At 34.2% G+C, this 20,338-nt stretch overlaps 1 protein-coding gene across 1 annotated transcript in view; it reads right to left on the bottom strand.

The window, feature by feature from the left end:
* Positions 1 to 20,338, bottom strand: part of Ccdc178 (coiled-coil domain containing 178) — a 373,788-nt gene that overhangs the window by 311,680 nt on the left and 41,770 nt on the right. The window contains exons 4-5 of the mRNA XM_033757579.1: positions 12,153 to 12,292; positions 1,123 to 1,145 (exon numbers count right to left, since the gene is read on the bottom strand). Of these exons, the coding sequence (XP_033613470.1) occupies positions 1,123 to 1,145; positions 12,153 to 12,292 (163 nt within the window). The remainder of the gene's footprint in view (positions 1 to 1,122; positions 1,146 to 12,152; positions 12,293 to 20,338) is intronic.

Raw genomic sequence — 20,338 nt, 5'->3', positions numbered from 1 at the left:
ATTTCAATGTGGAATGGACACCACGTTACCCTACCTCTCTTAGATTCAGTATTCCTGTTTGTTCTGAAATTATTTTTGTTTAGTTTAGTGTCTTTTCTAAACCTTTTATGAAATGTTTGGGATTTTTTTTTTCATATATAACTACAGAAATCTTAGCTAGCTGGTAAGCCAATGCTTTCACTGTTATACCTTAATTGCCTCAGAACCAAAAGAAAGGAAAAAAAAAAAGAAACTTTCCCAACTGTAGGCAATTGACTATGTCATGGGACTCCTTCAATGCTTATCCAGGCTATTTGGAGTCCTCCTTCTCCCCTCAGTGCTTGCTCCCGCAGATCCCCTGAACATCAGCCAGAGGTAAGGACTATAATATTCTTAGGTATTTTTCACCCCTCATTACATTGGCGTATTTCTGGATTCTGTAGTATATTGAAACCTATGAATAACCCTATTCTCTCATAAATATTTTTCTAACCTTCCCTTCACGTGCATTTTGATCTGTGCGATGCTAACTCCAATTGTTATCCATTTACCTAGGCTTCTGTGCAGGTGTATATCTTTAAATGTTTTTAGAAAGCACAGCCTAGAAGCTGCGACAGCCTGCGATTACTCTGACCCAGGTAAAATGAAGGCAAGGCTTTGTGCTTGTTTTTCATAGGACAGACAGGAAAGTCAAAATACTCAAACACAATTTTTTGGAATTATTCCTACTGGCATTAGAAATATACAAAAATGTGGGATGCTGCCCACATGGCTACCATTGACATAGAGATGAGAGTGGAAAAAGAGAATTTAAAATGCCATAGTGCTCTCCTAACATGATCCAGCAGATTCATTAAAATAAGCTTTTTCTGGGCTGTTTCAAATTTTTTACTAGAGTCCAGATTTCTGCAAATCTTGGTTGTGATTTTTTGCTTAATTTTTAGGGTATTTTTGTATGAATGGAGACCCATATTCTCTGACTTACAGTAAAATCCTACATTTTATATTTTTAAAATATATTTCAATATTTACAGTAACAATTTTTGCTTTCAGTTTCTCATTATTTCTGAACCAAAACTGGCCAGATAAAGATTATCAAAATTTCAACGTAACAATGATAAAAGCAGCATGAAATTTTCTTACCATTTTTCCAAAGAAGTTTCAACCTGTCAAAATGAAAGATCTCAATAAAAATCAAACTCTAAACATCTCATAAAACAACTGGAAAACTTCACATAAACTCATTGGTAAAATTTTCAATTCTATATTTCACATACTTAACTATATTTTGAATAAATTGTACTTTTTATTGTTTCCCAAGTATGTATATATTTCTCAATAACTCTTACCTTTGTATTATTATTCCTACATAATTTTTCTCACCTTTTGTGTCTTTGTTTTTAAATCAAGATCTTTCTCAAAGGGCCAATTCAGGTGCTGCTTATTCCCAAGGGAGTTTCTACTCACTCAAAAATGCTTATCATTCATTGAATATTAATATGCTAACAAAGTGATAAATGAATTATTTGCAACTCCACAAACAATTTAGTTTTCCATTATATTTTATCTCTTCTGGACTATAAGTTCCTTAGCTGGGATCATATTCTATAGATATATCCTAATAATTCTTTGAGCTATAAGAGGCATAAATCACCAAAAATGCAAGGAGTATATAATTGGATTCTATAGGGTTCATAAATGATCTTCAATTTAACGTGTTAGTTTAGGTATACACATGTACACACAGCACATGGGAAACATGAAAAAATGTTTGTGGAATATTTTCATAAATAGAAGGATTTTTTAGGGTTAAAAGTGTAATTTTATTAAGATGTTACTTGTACATAATCTACAGTAAGATATAGAAACAGATAAAATTTGTTTTACAGAATTTTTTATATCACCTTCAATTTACAGTAGCATTGGAATACTGCAAGATGATACTCTGCTTCATAAAACAAAAATTGTATGCTTCTCTGGTTGAAAGGGTTTACATTAGATAGTGAAAACAAAGGAAAATAAAACACAGCTAGGAACAGACAAATGTAAACTATTATAAGATTAGGAAAATTCTTCTCTGAGATCCTAAAGGAACTCCCACCATGTGAAAATTTATAGATGATAAAGTGAACAACTGAAGAAATTCCTGTGGAAGAGTTGAACCATTCTATTGCTTTCTATCCCAGAGTCCAGAATACCTGGCTCAAAACATGTCCCCTAGATGTTGCCATGAGAGTAACTCTCTGAACATGTTTTATATCTGCCTAAGATGTAGAAGTTAGACAAGCATGGAAGTTATGATTGTAGAGTGAAACAGAGCAAAGTCTAGGTAACCAGAAGAATCTCACAATGGTCACAAACAGGAGATAAAGCACAACAGCAATTCATTTAGGACTGAAATATTTTAAGGTGGTACAAACTCCAATGTAAGCTTGCTTAGATAAAAGTACAGCTTGCTTGCCTGAATATACTTCTTATTTACACAGATTTTAAGTAAAAAATTCTATGTCATGGGCAGGAATCTTTGATGTAAACATGATCTAAAAGTTGTCAAACAAACAAACAATGTTGAAAAGTCAGTCTGATCTACCACTGACAAATATAAATGACCATGAATACAATACAAATATTTGAGGAGAGGTTATAGGATGAAAAATTTAAAAATTCAGATGTAACAAAAATAGTGGAATAAAAATCGAAAAGGAAATAGTCATAAATATTTAAAGGATCACATTGAGTTTGGATATTCCTTAAAACACTAAAAGTTTAAATTCTATTTGACCTGTCTACATTGTTGATGAAAATATAAACTAGTACAACCACTAGTTTAAGTATGAAGATTCCTCAAAAAATTAAAACTAGGAATTCCATTTGACCCAGCCATTGCTCCTCTAGGTATCTTACTGAAAAATTCAAAGAATCAGCACAGTGATACATGCATACCCACGTTTACAGCAACAGAACTCTTGATTGCTAAATCTTGGAAGCAGCCCTTCCACTTATCAACAGATGAGTAGATAAAAAAAGAAATGTAGTATATGTAGACCATGGAGTTATATTCAGCAATAAAAAAGGATACATTTGTATCATTGTTATGAAAAAAGATGCACCTTTAGGCCATAATACTAAATATACTACTTCTCCAAAATGAATGTAACTATTATGTATTGCAAAAACATATTAATAAAAAACTAAAAATAAATGAATTCAATAAAATGCAACAAGATAAAAAACTTTAAAAGTATAAAAATGGCAATTAACAGGAAAATAATGCAAAAGGATGGGAAGCATAAGAAACCAAAGGGCTAATTGATACATACTCAGGGACACACAATTACATATGCATACATATGTGCAGACATGTTAATTATGCTATGAACCATTATTTTACCATTATTCAGAATCTGCCTATCTTTCTCATAAAATCCTCTCCTCTGAACAGGTTTTGAAGTTTTAGAATTGCTATTCTGCTGGAATTTTCTTGTATTGATACTATAATAGATATAATGGAATCTAAGAAACTCTGGTAGTAACTAACTTCAACTACACAGTAAAGGAATGCATGCATTAAATTGCATGAGCTATCCCAAAGACATTTCTTACATAGTGTGATAAACTTATTTATGTGGAAGGATAATTGAGTTTTTAGAAAATTTTTTAAGAAAATCAGAATAAAAATTTTTGTTAAATTATACTCACAATGTAAATTTGAAAATTTATTATATTTATATGTATATATATTACTGAGAGAAACAAATTACTAAGAGCCATAAATTACTAAAATTACTAAAAGCAATAATTACTAAAAGTAGTAATATATCAGTAAAGAAATACATTATTTCTAAGAACAAATGAGCAAAAGATAGGCATTTTTTCAAGAGAAAACCCTATATATTCAGTAAGCACATAAATACAAACTAAACTAATAACCAGGAAAATGTTATTCCTTATTGAAAACTGGCAATTCATTGTCTTGTACAATGCAGATACTTATGTCAGGATGGTTTACATGAGAGTTCTGAAGAACGTATTTAAAGTGAGGTATTACTGGTCAGGAAAAAATTGGTTAAGAGGTGTTTTGATAAATTATAACCATTATCTGGACATTTTAAAGTCCTCAACAAGTGAGCAATGCTTATTCAGTATCTTCAGTTGTCACCCCCTTTATAGTATGCATTTTATAGAGATGGAAACAAGTTACCCAATTTTGAGAAATAGAGATGAATTTGGTATGGAGAAATTTTAGTTATATATCAAAATACTACTTGGGTAGCATTTTTATAAAAGTAACTGGTGCATGATAAGAAGCCAAGTTTTCCAGTTAGAATTAGAGTCATTTTAACAATGATAGCTCCTTTTTGGTCCTCCTAACAGACACAATGTCAGAAATAGATGTCATTACATAGTGCTGTAGAGGATGTGTTTGGAACTCAGAAGCTCTGACACTGACCATGCGATCTTAGGGGAAATTAACTCCTGAAGTCATGTTTTCATCTATAACGATGGATAATGACAGTTTCTGCCTCCCAAAGTTTTGATAAGAATTCATGAAATCTTGCGTATTAAATTTTTAATAAATCTATGAAAGAGTATTTGATAAATATTAGCTTTATTATTGTTACTGATGATAATGTTACCATCTTTCTACCATCTGCTCTTAATATTTTAAGGAATGTTTTCTAAGTACTTTCTAATCATTTTAAATTATGGTAGCATCTGATTGACTCATATTGATTAAATGAAGAGGAAAATTACACATCAATAAACTTCATTCCAAATTAAATAAATCTATAGACTAGGAAGTTTCAGGGAATAATGTGGAAGAAAGAATAAAATTAAATATTTTATTTGCATGTGAAGTTTTGGAAGCAATTTTTCCATTATTTTGCATTTTTGATCCTTTATAGAAATATAGAGGAAAATTCACAGTGGTTCTATTGGGAAGAATTTTTCTTTCTACTTTGCAATGAAACCTCCGAGTGAGTGAACAAGCTTTAGATGCCTTACTTCTAATCATGGCTCTATTGTATTCATTCTGACTACAGTAGAAATCATCATGGTATAATGAAAACTTAAATGCAATGGTTGATTAAAAAAGATCTTTCACTCACTGAATGTGTTTCATGCCCAAGGTAAACACCACCTTAACACTTACTTATAGAACTTTAATAAAGACTAAGATTACCCTGGTTAAAAACAAACAGAGATCTTCCCAGAAGAATCTCCATAACCATTAGCAGTTACCGCCTGTTCCAGAAAGCCACCAATCTGCTTTCTATCTCTAAAGGTTCACCTATTTTGAACATTTCATATAAATATGATTATACAATACATGATTGTTAGTTATTGTAAAGGTTACACAATATTTCAAACACAGATCATAGAATTACACAATCAGAAATAGTTATACTTATATATAAAAAAGCAGATTTCAAGACCAAATACATCAGATGAGACAAAGAAAGCCATAACATATTGGTAGAGGAAGAAAATCTACTAAGAAAATATAATATTTGTAAATATATATTTACCAAACATTGGTATATCCAATTTCATAAAACAAACACAATTCAACATATGGTACACATATGTCCCATTTCAAAATAGTGCTTGATTTCAGTATTCCACTCTTAGCAACACAGAGGTCATCCAGACAAATATTTAGTAAAGATATGTTGTAGTTAAACTATGCCATAGATCAAATGGACTTCACAGAACTCTGCAGACCACTTCACCCTCCAACTACAGAATGACTATTTTTCTCAGCAGGTCATGGAATGTTCACCAAAACTGATAATATTTGAGGCCGTAAAGCAAAATTTAACAAATACAAAAATTGAAATAATTTATTATATCTTATCAGATCATGGTGGATGAAATTAGAAATTAACCACAAAAGAACCCAGAGAAACTTTGCAAATACAAATACAAGATTGAATAATTCACTTTTGAACAATCAGTTAGGCATTGAGAGAAACTGGGAATAAAACATTTTTGAAATAAAATGAAAATGTAAATATAGCACATCAGAATCTCTGGGGTACAGCAAAAGCAGTTCAAAGAGGGAAGCTTAGAGTGCTTACGTCAAAAACTCAGAAAAAGCTCAAATAAATAACACAATCACACATCTCAAGGTCTTAAAAAAAATGAACAACCCAAAACCAAACTTGACAGTAAAAAACTATGTAACAAGATACCACCTGAGATTAAGGAGGTAGAAACTAAAAGAACAATACATAGGTTTAATAAAATGAAGCAGCATCAGTGCCTTAAAAAAATAAGTAAGGCTGATAAACTCTTAGCTAAACTAACCAAAAGAAAGGGAGACAGATACAAATCAACATAATTAGAGATAAAAAGAAAATGTTACGAGAGACACCACTGATATCCAGAGGATTAATTAGGAATACTTTGAAAACTATACTCTAATAAATTGTAGAATCTAGAAAAATTGAATAAATATTTATTTGGTCTACCAATACTGAACCAAGAGGACATAAAAAATGAAAGAGAGCAATTAAAAGTAATGAGATAGAAGAAATAATTAAAACTCTACCAACAACAACAACAAAAAAGCCCAGGACCAGACAGGTTCATGATTTAATTTTGTCACATCATTAAAGAGGAAATAATGCCATTATTCCCCAAAACAGTCCATGAAGTAAAAAGTGGATGAATACTTCCAAATTCATTCTACAAGGCCAACATTACCCTGCTATCACAATCAGAGAAGGACACAACCATAAAAAATCAAATTACATAGATATAAAAATCTTTAATTAAATAGTTGAAAATCAAATTCAATAAATCATGACAAAGATCATATATCACAATCAAGTTGGTTTCATTTCAGAGATGCAAGAAAATTTCAACCTATACAAATAGATAAATATAATGTACAACATAAATAGAACCCAGGATAAAAATTCAATAGCCCTTCATGATAACAGCCTCCAATGAAACTAGGTATTGAAAGATCATTCCCGAATATAGTAATGCCCACATATTACAAACCCACAGACAACATCATTCTGAGTGGAGAAAACACTGACAACATTTCCATTGAAATTAAGAATGAGCCATGAATGTCCACATTTAGCATTATATTCAATGTAGTTGCTTGAAATTTTAGCTAGAGCAATTGACCAAAAGAAAAAAAAAACTAGAAATATGAATGAAAGCAGCCAAATTATCCTCCTTTGTACTTTTATGATTCTATACTCGGAAGGGTAAAGACTACCAAAAGACTTTTAGAACTAATAAATGAAAACAGCAATGTAGCAAGATATAAAATCAACATTAAAAATTAATAGCTTTAGGATACACCAATAAAGAACCAGTTGAAAAAGAAATTAGGAAAACAATTCCATTTGTATTAGCTTCAAGTAAAGTAAAATATCTATGGACTGACCTAAATAAGAAAGTGAAAGGCATTTAAAATAAAAGTTTCAGAACACTGAAGAAAGAAATTAAAGATGATATCAGAAGGTCAAAAGACCTTTTATGCTCATGGACTGGCAGAATATTGTCAAAATGGCCACATTACCAAATTGATGTACAGATTCAGTGCAATACCCACCAAAATGCGGGTGACATTCTTCACAAAACTGAAAAGATTAATAAGATTAATCAAATCATAAAATGTACATGGAAAGATAAAAGAGATGGAGTAGCAAAAAAAAAAAAAATTCTTAGCAAAAACAGCAAGGCTAGAGGCATCACATTACCCAACTGCAAATTACAAAGCCAAAGTAACAAAAACATACTGGAACAAAAATAGACATGCAGATCAGTGGAACAGAATAGAGCACACAGAATCAAGTACATGCAACTGCAGACATTTGATTCTGGGTAAAGGCACTAAATATATAGTTGAGGAAAAGACAGACTCTAACAAATGGTGCTGGGCAATTTCCATACCCACTTACAGAAGACTGAAACTAGAACCCTGTCTCTCCTCCTGTGTCAACATCGATTCAGAATAAATCGAAGACATGGTTAGAAGGCCTGAAAGTTTGAATCTGCTGAAAGAAAACAGCAGAAATACGTGAAGACATAAGTAAAGGAAAGGATTTCCTGATTAAAACTCCAATAGCATAGTAAATAACAGCAAGAATCAATAAATGAGAATACAAATTAAAAAGTTTCTTCACAGGAGAAACAACCAATTGAGTGAAGAAATAGCTTTCAGAATGAAAGAAAATTGTTACCAGTTAACTCTTCAGAAAATTAATATCTAGACTTCACAAAGAACTCAAAAACTTTAACACCAAAAAAAAAAAAAAAAAAAATCACATCGCAAGACTCTCCTGGGTTTAGAGTCCAGACACTGGATATAGTTACCATGGGGCAGAGAAGAAGGGAGGAAGTGAGTCCCTGAGACCCAGCAAGGATCTGAAGCAAGAATTGGAGCCCACAGGGAAAGTGAAGAGAGGGACCATGATGCAGAAGTGGAAGGAGGTGACAAAATGGCACTTTCAACCTGAATCTCAGCTTGCAGTGGGACAGAAGCAATGGCTTGTACCTCCAGAGGCCTGGTGACTGCTGGTGACTCCAGAAGCCTCCGTGGAGAAACACACCAGTGGAATGGAGCGGTGGATGCTGTGGGCTGCAGTGGTTGGTGAGGGTGACTACCCAGTCACCATTTTGGAAAGGAGCCAACTGAACCCAGAACTCAGAGCAGCCTTAGGTTGGCTCCATGTCGGGGCTCCCAGTGTCGGAGTGAGGTGCTGAAGTGGGAGATACCAGGGTTCAGGAAGCCAAGTTCAAGTTGGCAAGAGGCACACTGTACGTAGTGTACTGAACAACTCAGGTTCCAGCCTCACAGCCAGATACCAGGATCAGCCTAAACTTGAGTGGAGTTAAAAGTGCAGGCTTGCTGGGATTATCCACCACCCTGCTGTAATTTTACTGCAGGCTTATTGGGCCTACCGCCTGGTTTAACCAACACAGGTCCTGATTCTGTCTGCCCGGTTTGTCTACCAGTCCCAGCAGAGACACACCCAGAAGTGGACATGTTTTTCTCTCTTTCTTTCTTTACTTTCTTTTATTTTTCTTGTTTGTTCCTGTTTTACATGAGTGTGAATATTGTTTCTATTTTTTGTGTTGTTTTGTTCTGATTTGTGTTTCTTTCTTTTTTTCCCTCCTGTCTTTTTCACCAGGTTCCCAAAGTTTATCCTTTAGCCTTGATTCTAATCTCTTTCTGTTCTTCTATTTCTCTATTGTTTTCCTTTTACTCCCTTTAAATTTTCCCCTGAAGGTAAAACCTTTATATTGAGGGGATATTTACTGTATACAATCTTGTGCTTTGTTTTAGATTTTGTTAAATAACTACAAGTCTTCTTAATACAGTTAAGGGTGGCAAATTAATAATTGCCACATTTTATCATTTCTTAGGCTATGCTTGATACTATTGTTATTACTGACTGTACTACTTTCATCAAGGTGACATAGTTATTGTAAGCAGTTTTTCTTCCCTGTATGCCAAAACAAGGCATCTTTCCTGTTATGGCCTGAGGGTCATAACAATACTTTAGGTCAGTGGCAAAGAACCAGGGGCTCGGCCAAATAAGCAGTAACTTCTCATCCTCAATAAATTAAAGAGGTCGGATCTTTCAATAGACTCAAAAGACAAAAGACAGGTGTACCTAGAGACATCTTGTCTCTGAAAAGGAACCACTGTCATTTCCTAAGTAGCTCTCAGTACTACCAAGAAAGTAACCTACCATAAACAGTTTACAAAGAAAAAAAATCAGAAAGTTAGAAGACATGGAAGCAAGCTGCAACCCCAGACTTCCAGCTTGCTAGGGGATAGTGAGGTTGAAAAATTCAAAAACCACCCACCTGAACTCTCTGAAATGGTAACAGCAGAAGTAACAAAGCAGGTAGATGAATGAAGCTCTAGAAAAATATGACATTAGAAATAATTTCTCAGAGAACTTCAAAGATGATGATCATAATGAAGGACATGGTTAGTGAATCTAGAGTAGATACAAATAAAAAAAAATAGAGGAGTTAGGAAAACAATGGAAAGCCCAATGTAGGAAAGAAATGGAATTCATAAAGCAGATTCAAGGAGATATCCAGGAGATTAAAAATTCTATTGAAGGGATATGCAGAAGAATCAACCAATGTGAGGACAGAATATCAGATCTAGAAGACAGATTTGCAGTTAGCCATCATGGAACAAAAAATCACATAGGTGAATCATTAAATGAGTAAATGAATTTAACATGTACCTCTCAAAAGAAGAAGTATGAATGGCCATTAGTATATGAAAAATCGTTTATCTCCTTAAGCATTAGGAAAATACAAATCAAAATTACACTGACATTCTATCATCAAGGATACAAAAATTGAACAATAAATGCAGGTGAGGATGAAAGGTAAAAGGAAGCCTTTTACACTGATGGTGGAAATGTAAATCAGTGCAGTCATCATAGAAATCAATATAGAGATTCCTTAAAAAAAAGCTAAAAATAGAGGTTTCATTCGATCCAGCTACACCACTTCTTGGTATGTATATAAAGTAACTGGAGACACTGAAATTTCCCCCAACATGTGAAACTCGTTGGGTAGGGAAAAGTAAAGGTGGAGTTGATGGAAGACTGAAAATGAATATGTTATGTGTATATACACATCTGTCAAAACAAAAGCCATTTACCTGTGTAACCTATAAAATAGGAGTGAATTTTTAAAAAGAACATAAAAATTATTTACATATGAAAGATCTGTTTTTAAATTTTCCTAAATTTAGAATAGCTTATTTTGTAAACTCTTTTATCTAAGATGATCTACTTGATCATTATCCATGAAGGTTAGCACTTGGTCACGTGTTCAGAGTTCCAGCTGAGATTGGTAGGAGGACATGTGGTTTGTAAACAAGAGTGTTTGCTCCCCCTACCCCATTCTGTCTTGTGACCTTGAGCAAGATGCTAAATTATTTTAAATTGCTATTTCCCTAACTACCAATTAGATGCATACACCAGCAACAATCAATGGTAGTTTTATGAGGTCTAAGAGAAAAACATGGTATTAGGATTTTGGTAGTTATTACAATTGTCTATTAAAACATCTGTGAATCTATTTTCATTACTTTAACAAATGGATTGTTAATTACAATAGATATAAAGTGTACAGTATATCATATCAATGGATATTCATTCTTTTGTATTTCCTCAAAAAATTCCTCAAGGCCTAGAATACCATCAGTCTTGTGACATGCAAAGCATTTCATAAAAGAATACTCTAATTTGGAGAAATATAGAGGAAACAGAGAATGAATGATATTTAATGACATAGAAATAACAGTAGTTAGTATATATTGAGCACATATCCTTTGTTGGCATTTGTCCTCACATATTATCTCTTTTTCTCCATACCCATCTAACGTCAGAGAACATGCTGTTCTAAAGCCTATGATCCTAGTGTCTGTACTAATTTCTCCCAAAAGAGAAGACATCCTACTCTAATAATGAGTGACCCATCAGGACATTGTCTGAACTAGATCAAGTAATAGTAGCAAGAAAAAAGAAATAGTATAAGTCCCTATTAAATTTATCCATCTACTTTGGCAGTCTAATTCTGCATTAGTTGAAGGAAGATATAATCTTCATAAAAGTCTTTTTTTTAAATCTTTCCTAAGTCATCCTTTGAAAATAAGAGTTTTAGTGCTTACAAGATTGAGCTCCCTTCAAAATGACAAAGTCAAATTTGAACAGGTTAAAAAGATAAAGAACCATTATATTCTCTTTCAACAGACTTAAGTATTTCTTAAGAACAAAACAACTCATTAAAAAGGTCACACTGTCCTTTTATATTCCAATTTAGTCATCTAATCATTTAATCAGTTTAGCATCCAAAAAAAGAATGTAAATACTATTTAATTTACCAGTCAAGTTGGCTTGTGGAAATTGCTACTTAGCATGATTGCCTCTGGATAAAGAACAAGCAGGTAGGGGAAAAAAATCTATTTAATAAGGTCGTTTCACCCTTTTGGAGTGAGACTATCAAAAACATGTCTAGACTGGAAAATTACACATCTTGGCCCCAAATTCTAAATATTATTATAATTACCATTTCAAAAATAAAAACAATTTTATGTGGTCTTTAAATAAGAGATTTATATGTTCTACAGAACATTTAAATGTTAGCATTTTAAATAAGTCCCTTACCTGTTTCAAATGCTCCTGTATTTTTGACTCCACATTTTCAATGTGTGAAATAATTTTGTTGACACAAGGTGCTGGGATGTTTACTAGAGCACAGCTCTGCCTTCGACATGGGTAATTAAAGTAAATGGCTTTATTTACCTCTAAATGTAAGCAGACAGAGGAAGTAGTCAGTAGTTACATACACAGTAATACATCTTGATGTTTAGGATATGCAAAAAATGTTCTCTTGTATTAGTACTAACACTCAAGTTTTCTTTAATAAATATAAATATGTCAAAAATTAGAGAATAAACTTTCAAATAAGATAAAAGAAGAAAAAATATTGATGGTTACTTAGTGGGACAAATAAATATGAACCTGAGAAGCCCAAGTAATTCTTCAGAGCTAAAAATTGAATGTGCTCTATGTCATTATAGACACTGAAAAACACAAGAAAAAAAGACAGAAAACAAAATAATCCATTTGTTTTAAACAGATCTTGAATCACCTAAAGACTCTGGAAAGTATTTTAAATATGCCTTTCAAAATGATTCCAGGTTTCCCAATTAAATAATACCCAATTACTCATGCATTCTAAAAGTTCTTCCTTAAATCCAGCATTGAGCATCCTTTGCTGAAAAAAATAAAAGCATGTCTCCTTCATCCTCATAATAACCTCATTTCTCCCTTCCATTTCTGAAAATTGGAGTCTCATGCGAAGAGTGATTGATGCTTTCACTATACCATTCAAGCCGTACTCATCATAAAATCCACTCAGACTGATGTGCCTCAGTGATTCTAATCCTGGCGTGTCCCGAATCAGCTGAAGGTTGCAGAAGCACAGCAAAGTTGTCCGTGAAACTCCACCAAAGTGCTTATTCGCAGTCCTTGTTACTCTGAGGACTCTAGTGGCTGGGCTATGGTCACAGTTACTGATCTTAAATAGGAGACCCAAAATGTGCCCTGTGTCTCAATGAGAATGGGGTGGTGACCTCATTTCAGTTGACCTTGGGGAACAGAGCAGTAATGCTGGTGCCTTTTGCTTCAGTGCCAGCCTGGAGGGATGGTAAATACTCTCAATATCTTCTCTTAAAGTGCATCTTTTAAATATCTTAAATGAACCCTTATAATATCTCCTAGAACCAGCCTCCCTGAAAATGACATATTGTAGGGAGAGGAGAAAGGGGACGTCACCAGGACCTCTGCAGTAAATCCTAGTCTCCTGCGAGCCAAGACAGCACAAGGCGAATTGACTCATTATGCAAAAAAGGTAGGAAAAAATGAGACTTTGAGAAGAAGCTGGGCTTTGGGCCTGATCAACGCTGCTCTGGTCCCCAAAACCCCCTGAACCTGCCGCCTTTTATTCAGTATGTCCGATGCACAAATATAACAGATGACTCGACACAGAGTGCCGTGCATGCATCGGGGGAAGCAAATGTAACTATGACCGGGGTGGGGATAGAGAGGGAATCCTAGAACAGTGAGGAACACCTTGCTCCTCCTAGGAGGTCTTCAGCAGGTACAGTCTTGTCCTGGAGCATCACGAATCTATCCAAATTATCTCGATAGGACTTTTCGGCTTTCCCTCTAGGAATAAGGTTTTGATATACATTTAACAAGAAGGGAGCTGCTGTTATAATCAAAACATTTGTTTCGCCTCATTAAATATAGGGTAAACAGGGATAGTAAATATCTATTTCATATTTTTCTCAACTAGGCCACTCTGTCTCATCTTGTGAATACTAATTAATTACCACAGCACTCCTACGGTATTATGGATTATGATTGTACACGTGATAAAGTAGGGGAAACGATACACTATAAATGTAAACTTGCACTAAAATCTGTAAAAGACATAATATAATCTATGCAAGATAGCACCAGAATCCAGGAGCTCCTAATTCTGTTTATATCCTCGTGTGGGCATGGTGTAATTAAAAAACTTTCCATTTCACAGTGTATTAGTTATGTTCTTGTTGCTGAGACAAAATTCCCAACACCCACAAGTTCAATGAGGAAATATTTCCTTTAGTTCATAGTTTATAGGGGGTTAACTCTATAGTCAGCTGGCTCCAAGACATCAAGGTATGGCAGAGGGTCCTCGCAGAAGAGTCAAAGCAGGGCAGGCAAGAGGCAGCAGCAACCAGCTTTCCTTCTGTTTATTTTATCCCATCCAAGCTAAAAGCCTTTTGGGAGGTGCCACCCATAACCATAAAGGACTTTTCCATTATCTACAGCTTGAACTATGCTAAACCAATCAGTGTATTAATTTAGCATCTTACGCTCTTCATCATCCACACTCACACATTCTAGATCCAGCCACTGTTGAAAAACCCTACATATGAGGACATGAGGTCATGAGGGGACATCTGGATTCAAGCCATGACATACAGTTTAAGGAATAGTGTGATATAATCACATCAAAAGATCACTGATCTAGATGTCTTTGTTCATTATTTTTACTTGACTGGAAATTAGCAATGTGTGTTAGGTAACATGAAGACCTAAACTTTAGGTTTTTCAGTTTAATGTATGAATTGGTAAGGTATTGTGAAGATCTGTTTCACCTAAGATTCTGTAATACAGTCAATTAATGGTTTTAGTCAAACATGGGTGGGACTCCTGTTCTTCCAAGCCTGTGTACAAATGGTTGGGTGCATATATAAGAATTTAGCTCAGGGAGGGCTCTCACCTCTAGAGAACATCCCCCCTTACTCCAAATCTTTTTGCTCAAAATCAAAGCATAAAAGATCAGACTCTTCCATCTTTAAGTCAGAATCCAGGTTTGCTGAGACTGCAACATGAAACTTGCACTTGAGGAAAACTTCCTGATAGGCTGATTGCTTGGGCAAATGAAGGAGAAAAGCTGTGTTTATAAACTGGCACCTCTCCATGCTCTATGAGTTTGATCCTTCCATAATTAATTCGTTCGGATCCAATAATTTCACATTTTCTCACTACAGTTCTTCCTTTCTTTGTGCTTTTAAAATGTACTTCCTTCATACGTATCCTGTCTAGAATTCTTCCATCTCAGCATTCCAAGGAAAACTGAATATGAAACCCTTTTTGCTTTATTGTGCCTTTTACATCTTTTCTCTTCAAAGCATAAAATAAATTAGTGCTTGAGTTTAGGAACAATTTCTCTTCTACGCAAAAGCCTCTTCTGATAAACTTAAAATATCTTCCATTTCTTAGGGAAAAATAGAATTCCCTTTAGTTCTTATACAAGAGGACATGGATAAAAGTACCTTTCACTAACATTAGAATTGTATTCGTATTGAACTTTACACAGTTGGAGAAACTTATCTCTCCATGTAAAAAATACACAGACTCTAAGGACTGAAGGTCACTGAGGACTACTTGTATACCAATCATTTCCCATGTCCAAAAAGATTCTGTTCAATGTTCACTTACTGCCAATCTCTTCAAGGAACTGAAGTTTCAAAACATTTACTTTTGCTTCCCTGAAGTAATCACAGATATTCTAGCTACTTTGCCAGGCCACTTCCTGTAGCTATTATTCTATATTGAAATTTTGTTATGACTAGCATATTTTAGCAGTTTATACCAGAAGCCACAGTATTCTCATGACCTGCTCTCTTATTCAAATTACAGTTGCTATACTAGTGTTCAGATTCACGTTACATGGCTTTTCCCCTAGAAGTAGTTTTTGAATCTTTCAAACACTGAATGAATCTTTAGCACATTTCTCTTTATTATAACTGGTCACATTGCATTTTGCTGTATCACACTTATCTGCTTCCCTGTCTATTTTCCTTATCTTTTGCATTCTTTAGGGAGAACAAATATACTTAATACTTTTAAACAATTGCTGTATAAATGAATAGATAAATTCCTCTGTTTAAAAAATATAATCTGCCTTCTGTTCTCTACACAGTATGGAAACATCATTCCTAATTATTCCACTAAGCAGTATTTCTACAACTAACCAGGATAACAGAATGAAACCTAGAGTAACAAACTGTAACCTCCATTATAAACAACTCTAAATCTGGAAATATGAGAAAACTGTTTTCAGATGTTAGAAAATGAGTAGTGCAAAGCTTGGATTTCTGAGAACAGGGAAATTCATGAGGAAGAGTCTTATAATCATTGAACTCTCTGCTGAGGGACACTTTCCCACTGTGATGTAGAGATCTGGAAACAGAGCAGAATGTGGCAGTCTTGATTGCAGGAGCAATTAGTTTTGTGGGCAGTGGAAACATCTAGAATCCTTGAGGCAGGAAAATGGAGAAGAAAAGCAATGCCCAGAAAGGCTCCAGAAATCCGTGTAGAGGGCCCTCTGACATCTGATTTATAAAATCACAAAATGAAAGACTTGTATTCAGAACGTGTAGAGAAAATTTACAATTTATTATTTTTAAAAAAAAATCCTGAGTGAGACTCTTCACAAAAGACAAATGACTAATAAGAATGTGAAAAAATGCTATTATTAATCAGGAAAATCAAATTCAACTAACAGTTCAGTACCACTTCCCACCCTACCATAAGGCCTAAAATTAAAAAGACTAGCAAGGCCAAATACTAGTGAGAATGTAGAACAACTGGAACTCACACATTACTTTTGGAGATGGAAAAATATATACATTTGGAAAAGGATATTATACTCTGGAAATCAGTTTGGAAGCACCTTATAAAAGTTAAGCACTTACTTATCATATGAATCAGTATTGCTCTTCTATGTATTTAGTCATGACAAGTAAACAATATGCTCACAAAATTACTTGCATGTAAATATTCATAATGGCTTTATTCCTAATAGCTTAAAATTTGAAAATTGCAAATATCTATCAATTGCTGAATTCACAGAAGATAAATTCATAGAAGATAAATTCATGTGGGACTACTATTGTAAAGTAAAAGTGAACAAATTAATAATATATACAGTATAGATGTGTTTTACATTGTCCTGAATCTTTGAAAGAAGTTGAACACAAGACTAAAAATAGAATGATTCCTCTTATTTGAAATATAATCATGGAAAATCTAAAATCTATTAATGATTTTCTTTTTTTTTCTTTTTATTGAGTTCGTTGGTACAATCTAGGTCTACAATACAGTTACATTCATTACTGGAATCTTGTACCTTCACATGACAGGTCTTGGTTCTCATTTTTAATCCCTTGTCCCTGCCCTCCCTTAACCCCCTGATCCCCTCCCCATTAACAAACTCTTTATTTCCATTTTTCATTTTCTCCTATTTTTTTCTTTTCCCTTATTTCCTTTTCCCTACCCTTCCCACTTTCCCTACGCCTTTAGCCCTTTTCTTCCTATTTCACACTTAATTATCCCATCAGGATCTTGTGTACTATTATAGTTTTTCACACCAGAGAAACTGGTATTTACACGTGTGACTTATTTATTTCACTTAAGAGTATATCCTCAATATGTGTCAATTTTCCTATGCATGACTCTAATTTCTTATTACTTATGGCTGAGCAGAATTCCATTTTATAGAAAAACCACATCTTCTTTATTCGGTATCCAACAGATGGGCAGATGGGCTGTTTCCAAGATTTAGCTATTACAAACTGTGCTGCTATAAACATTGGTGCACATATATCACTGTGGTATGATTCTTTTAAATCTTTTGGAAAGATACCCAGCAGAGCTATGGCTGGGTCAAATGGAACCTCTAGAACTAGCTCTTTGAGGTATCTCCATATTGATTTCCATAGTGGTTGCACCAGTCTGCACTCACACCAACAATGGAGAAGGGTTCCTTTCTCCGCACAACCCTGCCAACATTTGTTATTGATTGATTTCTTGATAGCAGCCATTCTTTGTGGAGTAAGGTGGAATCTCAGTGTTTTCATCTGCATCTCTTGAATGACCAGTGATATGGAACATATTTTCATATATTTACTTGTTGCTTTCACTTCTTTGTCTGAGAAATGTTGGTTCATTTCAGATGTCCATTTTTGAATTGGGTCTTTATATTTGGGGGGGCTGATTGTTTTGAGTTCTTTATTTATTCTAGATAATAGTCCTTTGTCTGAGGAGCAGTTGGTAAAAATATTTTCCCACATTGTAGGTTGTCTCTTAGTTCTGTTGATGGTTTCTTTTGCAGTGCAGAAGCTTTTCAATTAGAGCAGATCCCAGTTGTTGATTCTTTCTGCTAGTTCCCATGCTACTGAGGACTTGTGCATAAAGTCTTCTCCTATGCCAATGTCTTCAAGAGTTCTGCCTAATTTATCTTCCAGCAAGTTTAGTGTTTCTGTTTTAATATTTAGATCTTTAATCCACTTTGGATTTTAATTTAGTGCAGGGTGAAAGATAAGGGTCTAGTTTTAATCTTTGACAGGTTGAGATTGGCAGTTTTTCCAACACCTTTTATTAAAGAGGCTATCTTTCCTCCAGTGGGGATGCTCAGCTCCTTTGTCAAAGATGAGGTAGCTGAGTACATCTGGATTTGTTTTTGTGTCTTCCAGTCTGTTCTACTGATTCACAGGTCTGTTTTTTTGCCAGTACCATGCTGTTTTTAATCACAGTGGCTTTGTAGTATAGTTTCAGATTGGAAATTATTATACCTGCTGCCATGTGTCTGTTGCCTAGGATGGCTTTTGCTATTCTAGGTCTCTTATGGTTCCAAATGAATTTTTGGATTTTCTTTCTAGTTCTGTGAAGTACAGTGTTGGAATTTCAATTGGTATTGCATTGAATCTGTATAGCAGTTTTGGTAACCATTTTCACTATATTGATTCTTCCTACCCAGGAGCAGGGGATATCTTTCCATTTTCTTATATCTTCTTCAATTTCTTTTTTTCAGAGTTCTGTAGTTTTTACTGTAGAGGTCTTTTTCTTCTTTTGTTAGATTGATTCCTAGATACTTCATTTTCTGGGTGCTATTGTAAAAGGAATTGTTTCCCTATTTTCTCATGCAGTGAGTCTGTTATTTGTGTACAAGAATTATGTTGATTTTTGGTTGTTGACCTTGTGTTCAGCTACTCTGTTAAAAGTGTCAATTAAGTCAAGAAGTCTTTTGGTGGAGTTTTTTTGGTCTTCAGTATAGAATATCATATCATCAGCAAATAATGACAGTTTAACTTCTTCCTTTCCTATCTTTATTGCTTTAGTTTCTTTCTCTTGTCTAATTGCTTTGGCTAATGTTTCCAGAACTATATCAAAGAGGAGTGGTGATAGTGGGCATCCTTGTCTTGTTCCTGAATTTAACATGAAGGTTTTCAGTTTTGGGCCATTTAATATGATGTTGCCTGTTGGTTTTTCATAGATAGCCTTTATTAAGTTGAGATATAGACCATGTATTCCAATTTTTTGCAGGGTTTTTTTCATGAATGGGTGTTGAATTTTGTCAAATGCTTTTTCTGCATCTATCGAGAGGATCATATGTTTTTTTCCTTGACTTTGCTAATGTGGTGCATTGCATGTATTGATTTACATATGTTGAACCATCCTTGCATCCCTGGAATGAATCTGACTTGGTCAGGATGTATGATCTTCTTGATGATCCTCTGTATTCTGTTTGCTAGTATCTTACTGAAGATTTCTTTTTTTTTTTTGTGGTGCCAGGGATTGAACTCGGGTCCTTCCACTTGTGAGGCAGGCCACTGAACCACTGAGCTAAATCTGCGACCTCTGAGGATTTTTGCATCTATATTCATTAAGGCGATTGGCCTGTAGTTCTCTTTCTTAGGTGCATCTTTCCCTGGTTTGGGAATCAAAGTAGTACTTGCTTCCAGGAATGAATTTGGAAGTATTGCTTCCCTTTCAATTTCATTGAAAAGTCTGAAGAGTAATGGCAGTAGTTCTTCTCTAAATGTCTTGTAAAATTCAGCAGTGAATCCATCAGAACCTGGTCTTTTCTTTGTTGGTAAGTTTTTAATTACATTTTCAATCTCACTGATTGTAATTGGGGTGTTTAAAATGTTTTTATCTTCTTCATTCAACTTTGGTGATTCATAAGTATCTAGAAATCTGTCGATTTCTTCTGTGTTTTCCATTTCATTAGAGTACAGTTTACCATAGTAGGTATTAATGATCCTCTGGATTTCTGTGGGATGTCCTGCGACTTCGCCTTTTTCATTCCTGATTGCATAGATTGAGCCTTTTCTTTCCTTTTTTTGATAAGGTTTGCTAAGGGTTTATCAATTTTATTTATTCTTTCAAAAAACCAACTCTTTGATTCATTTATTTTTTGTATCATTTTCTTAGTTTCCATTGCATTG

Source organism: Fukomys damarensis, unplaced genomic scaffold (assembly GCF_012274545.1).
Source record: "Fukomys damarensis isolate Sample0158 unplaced genomic scaffold, DMR_v1.0_HiC HiC_scaffold_30, whole genome shotgun sequence".
NCBI lineage: Eukaryota > Metazoa > Chordata > Mammalia > Rodentia > Bathyergidae > Fukomys > Fukomys damarensis.
Note: the sequence above shows the minus strand (reverse complement) of the source record. Positions and strands in the feature narration are given on the sequence as shown.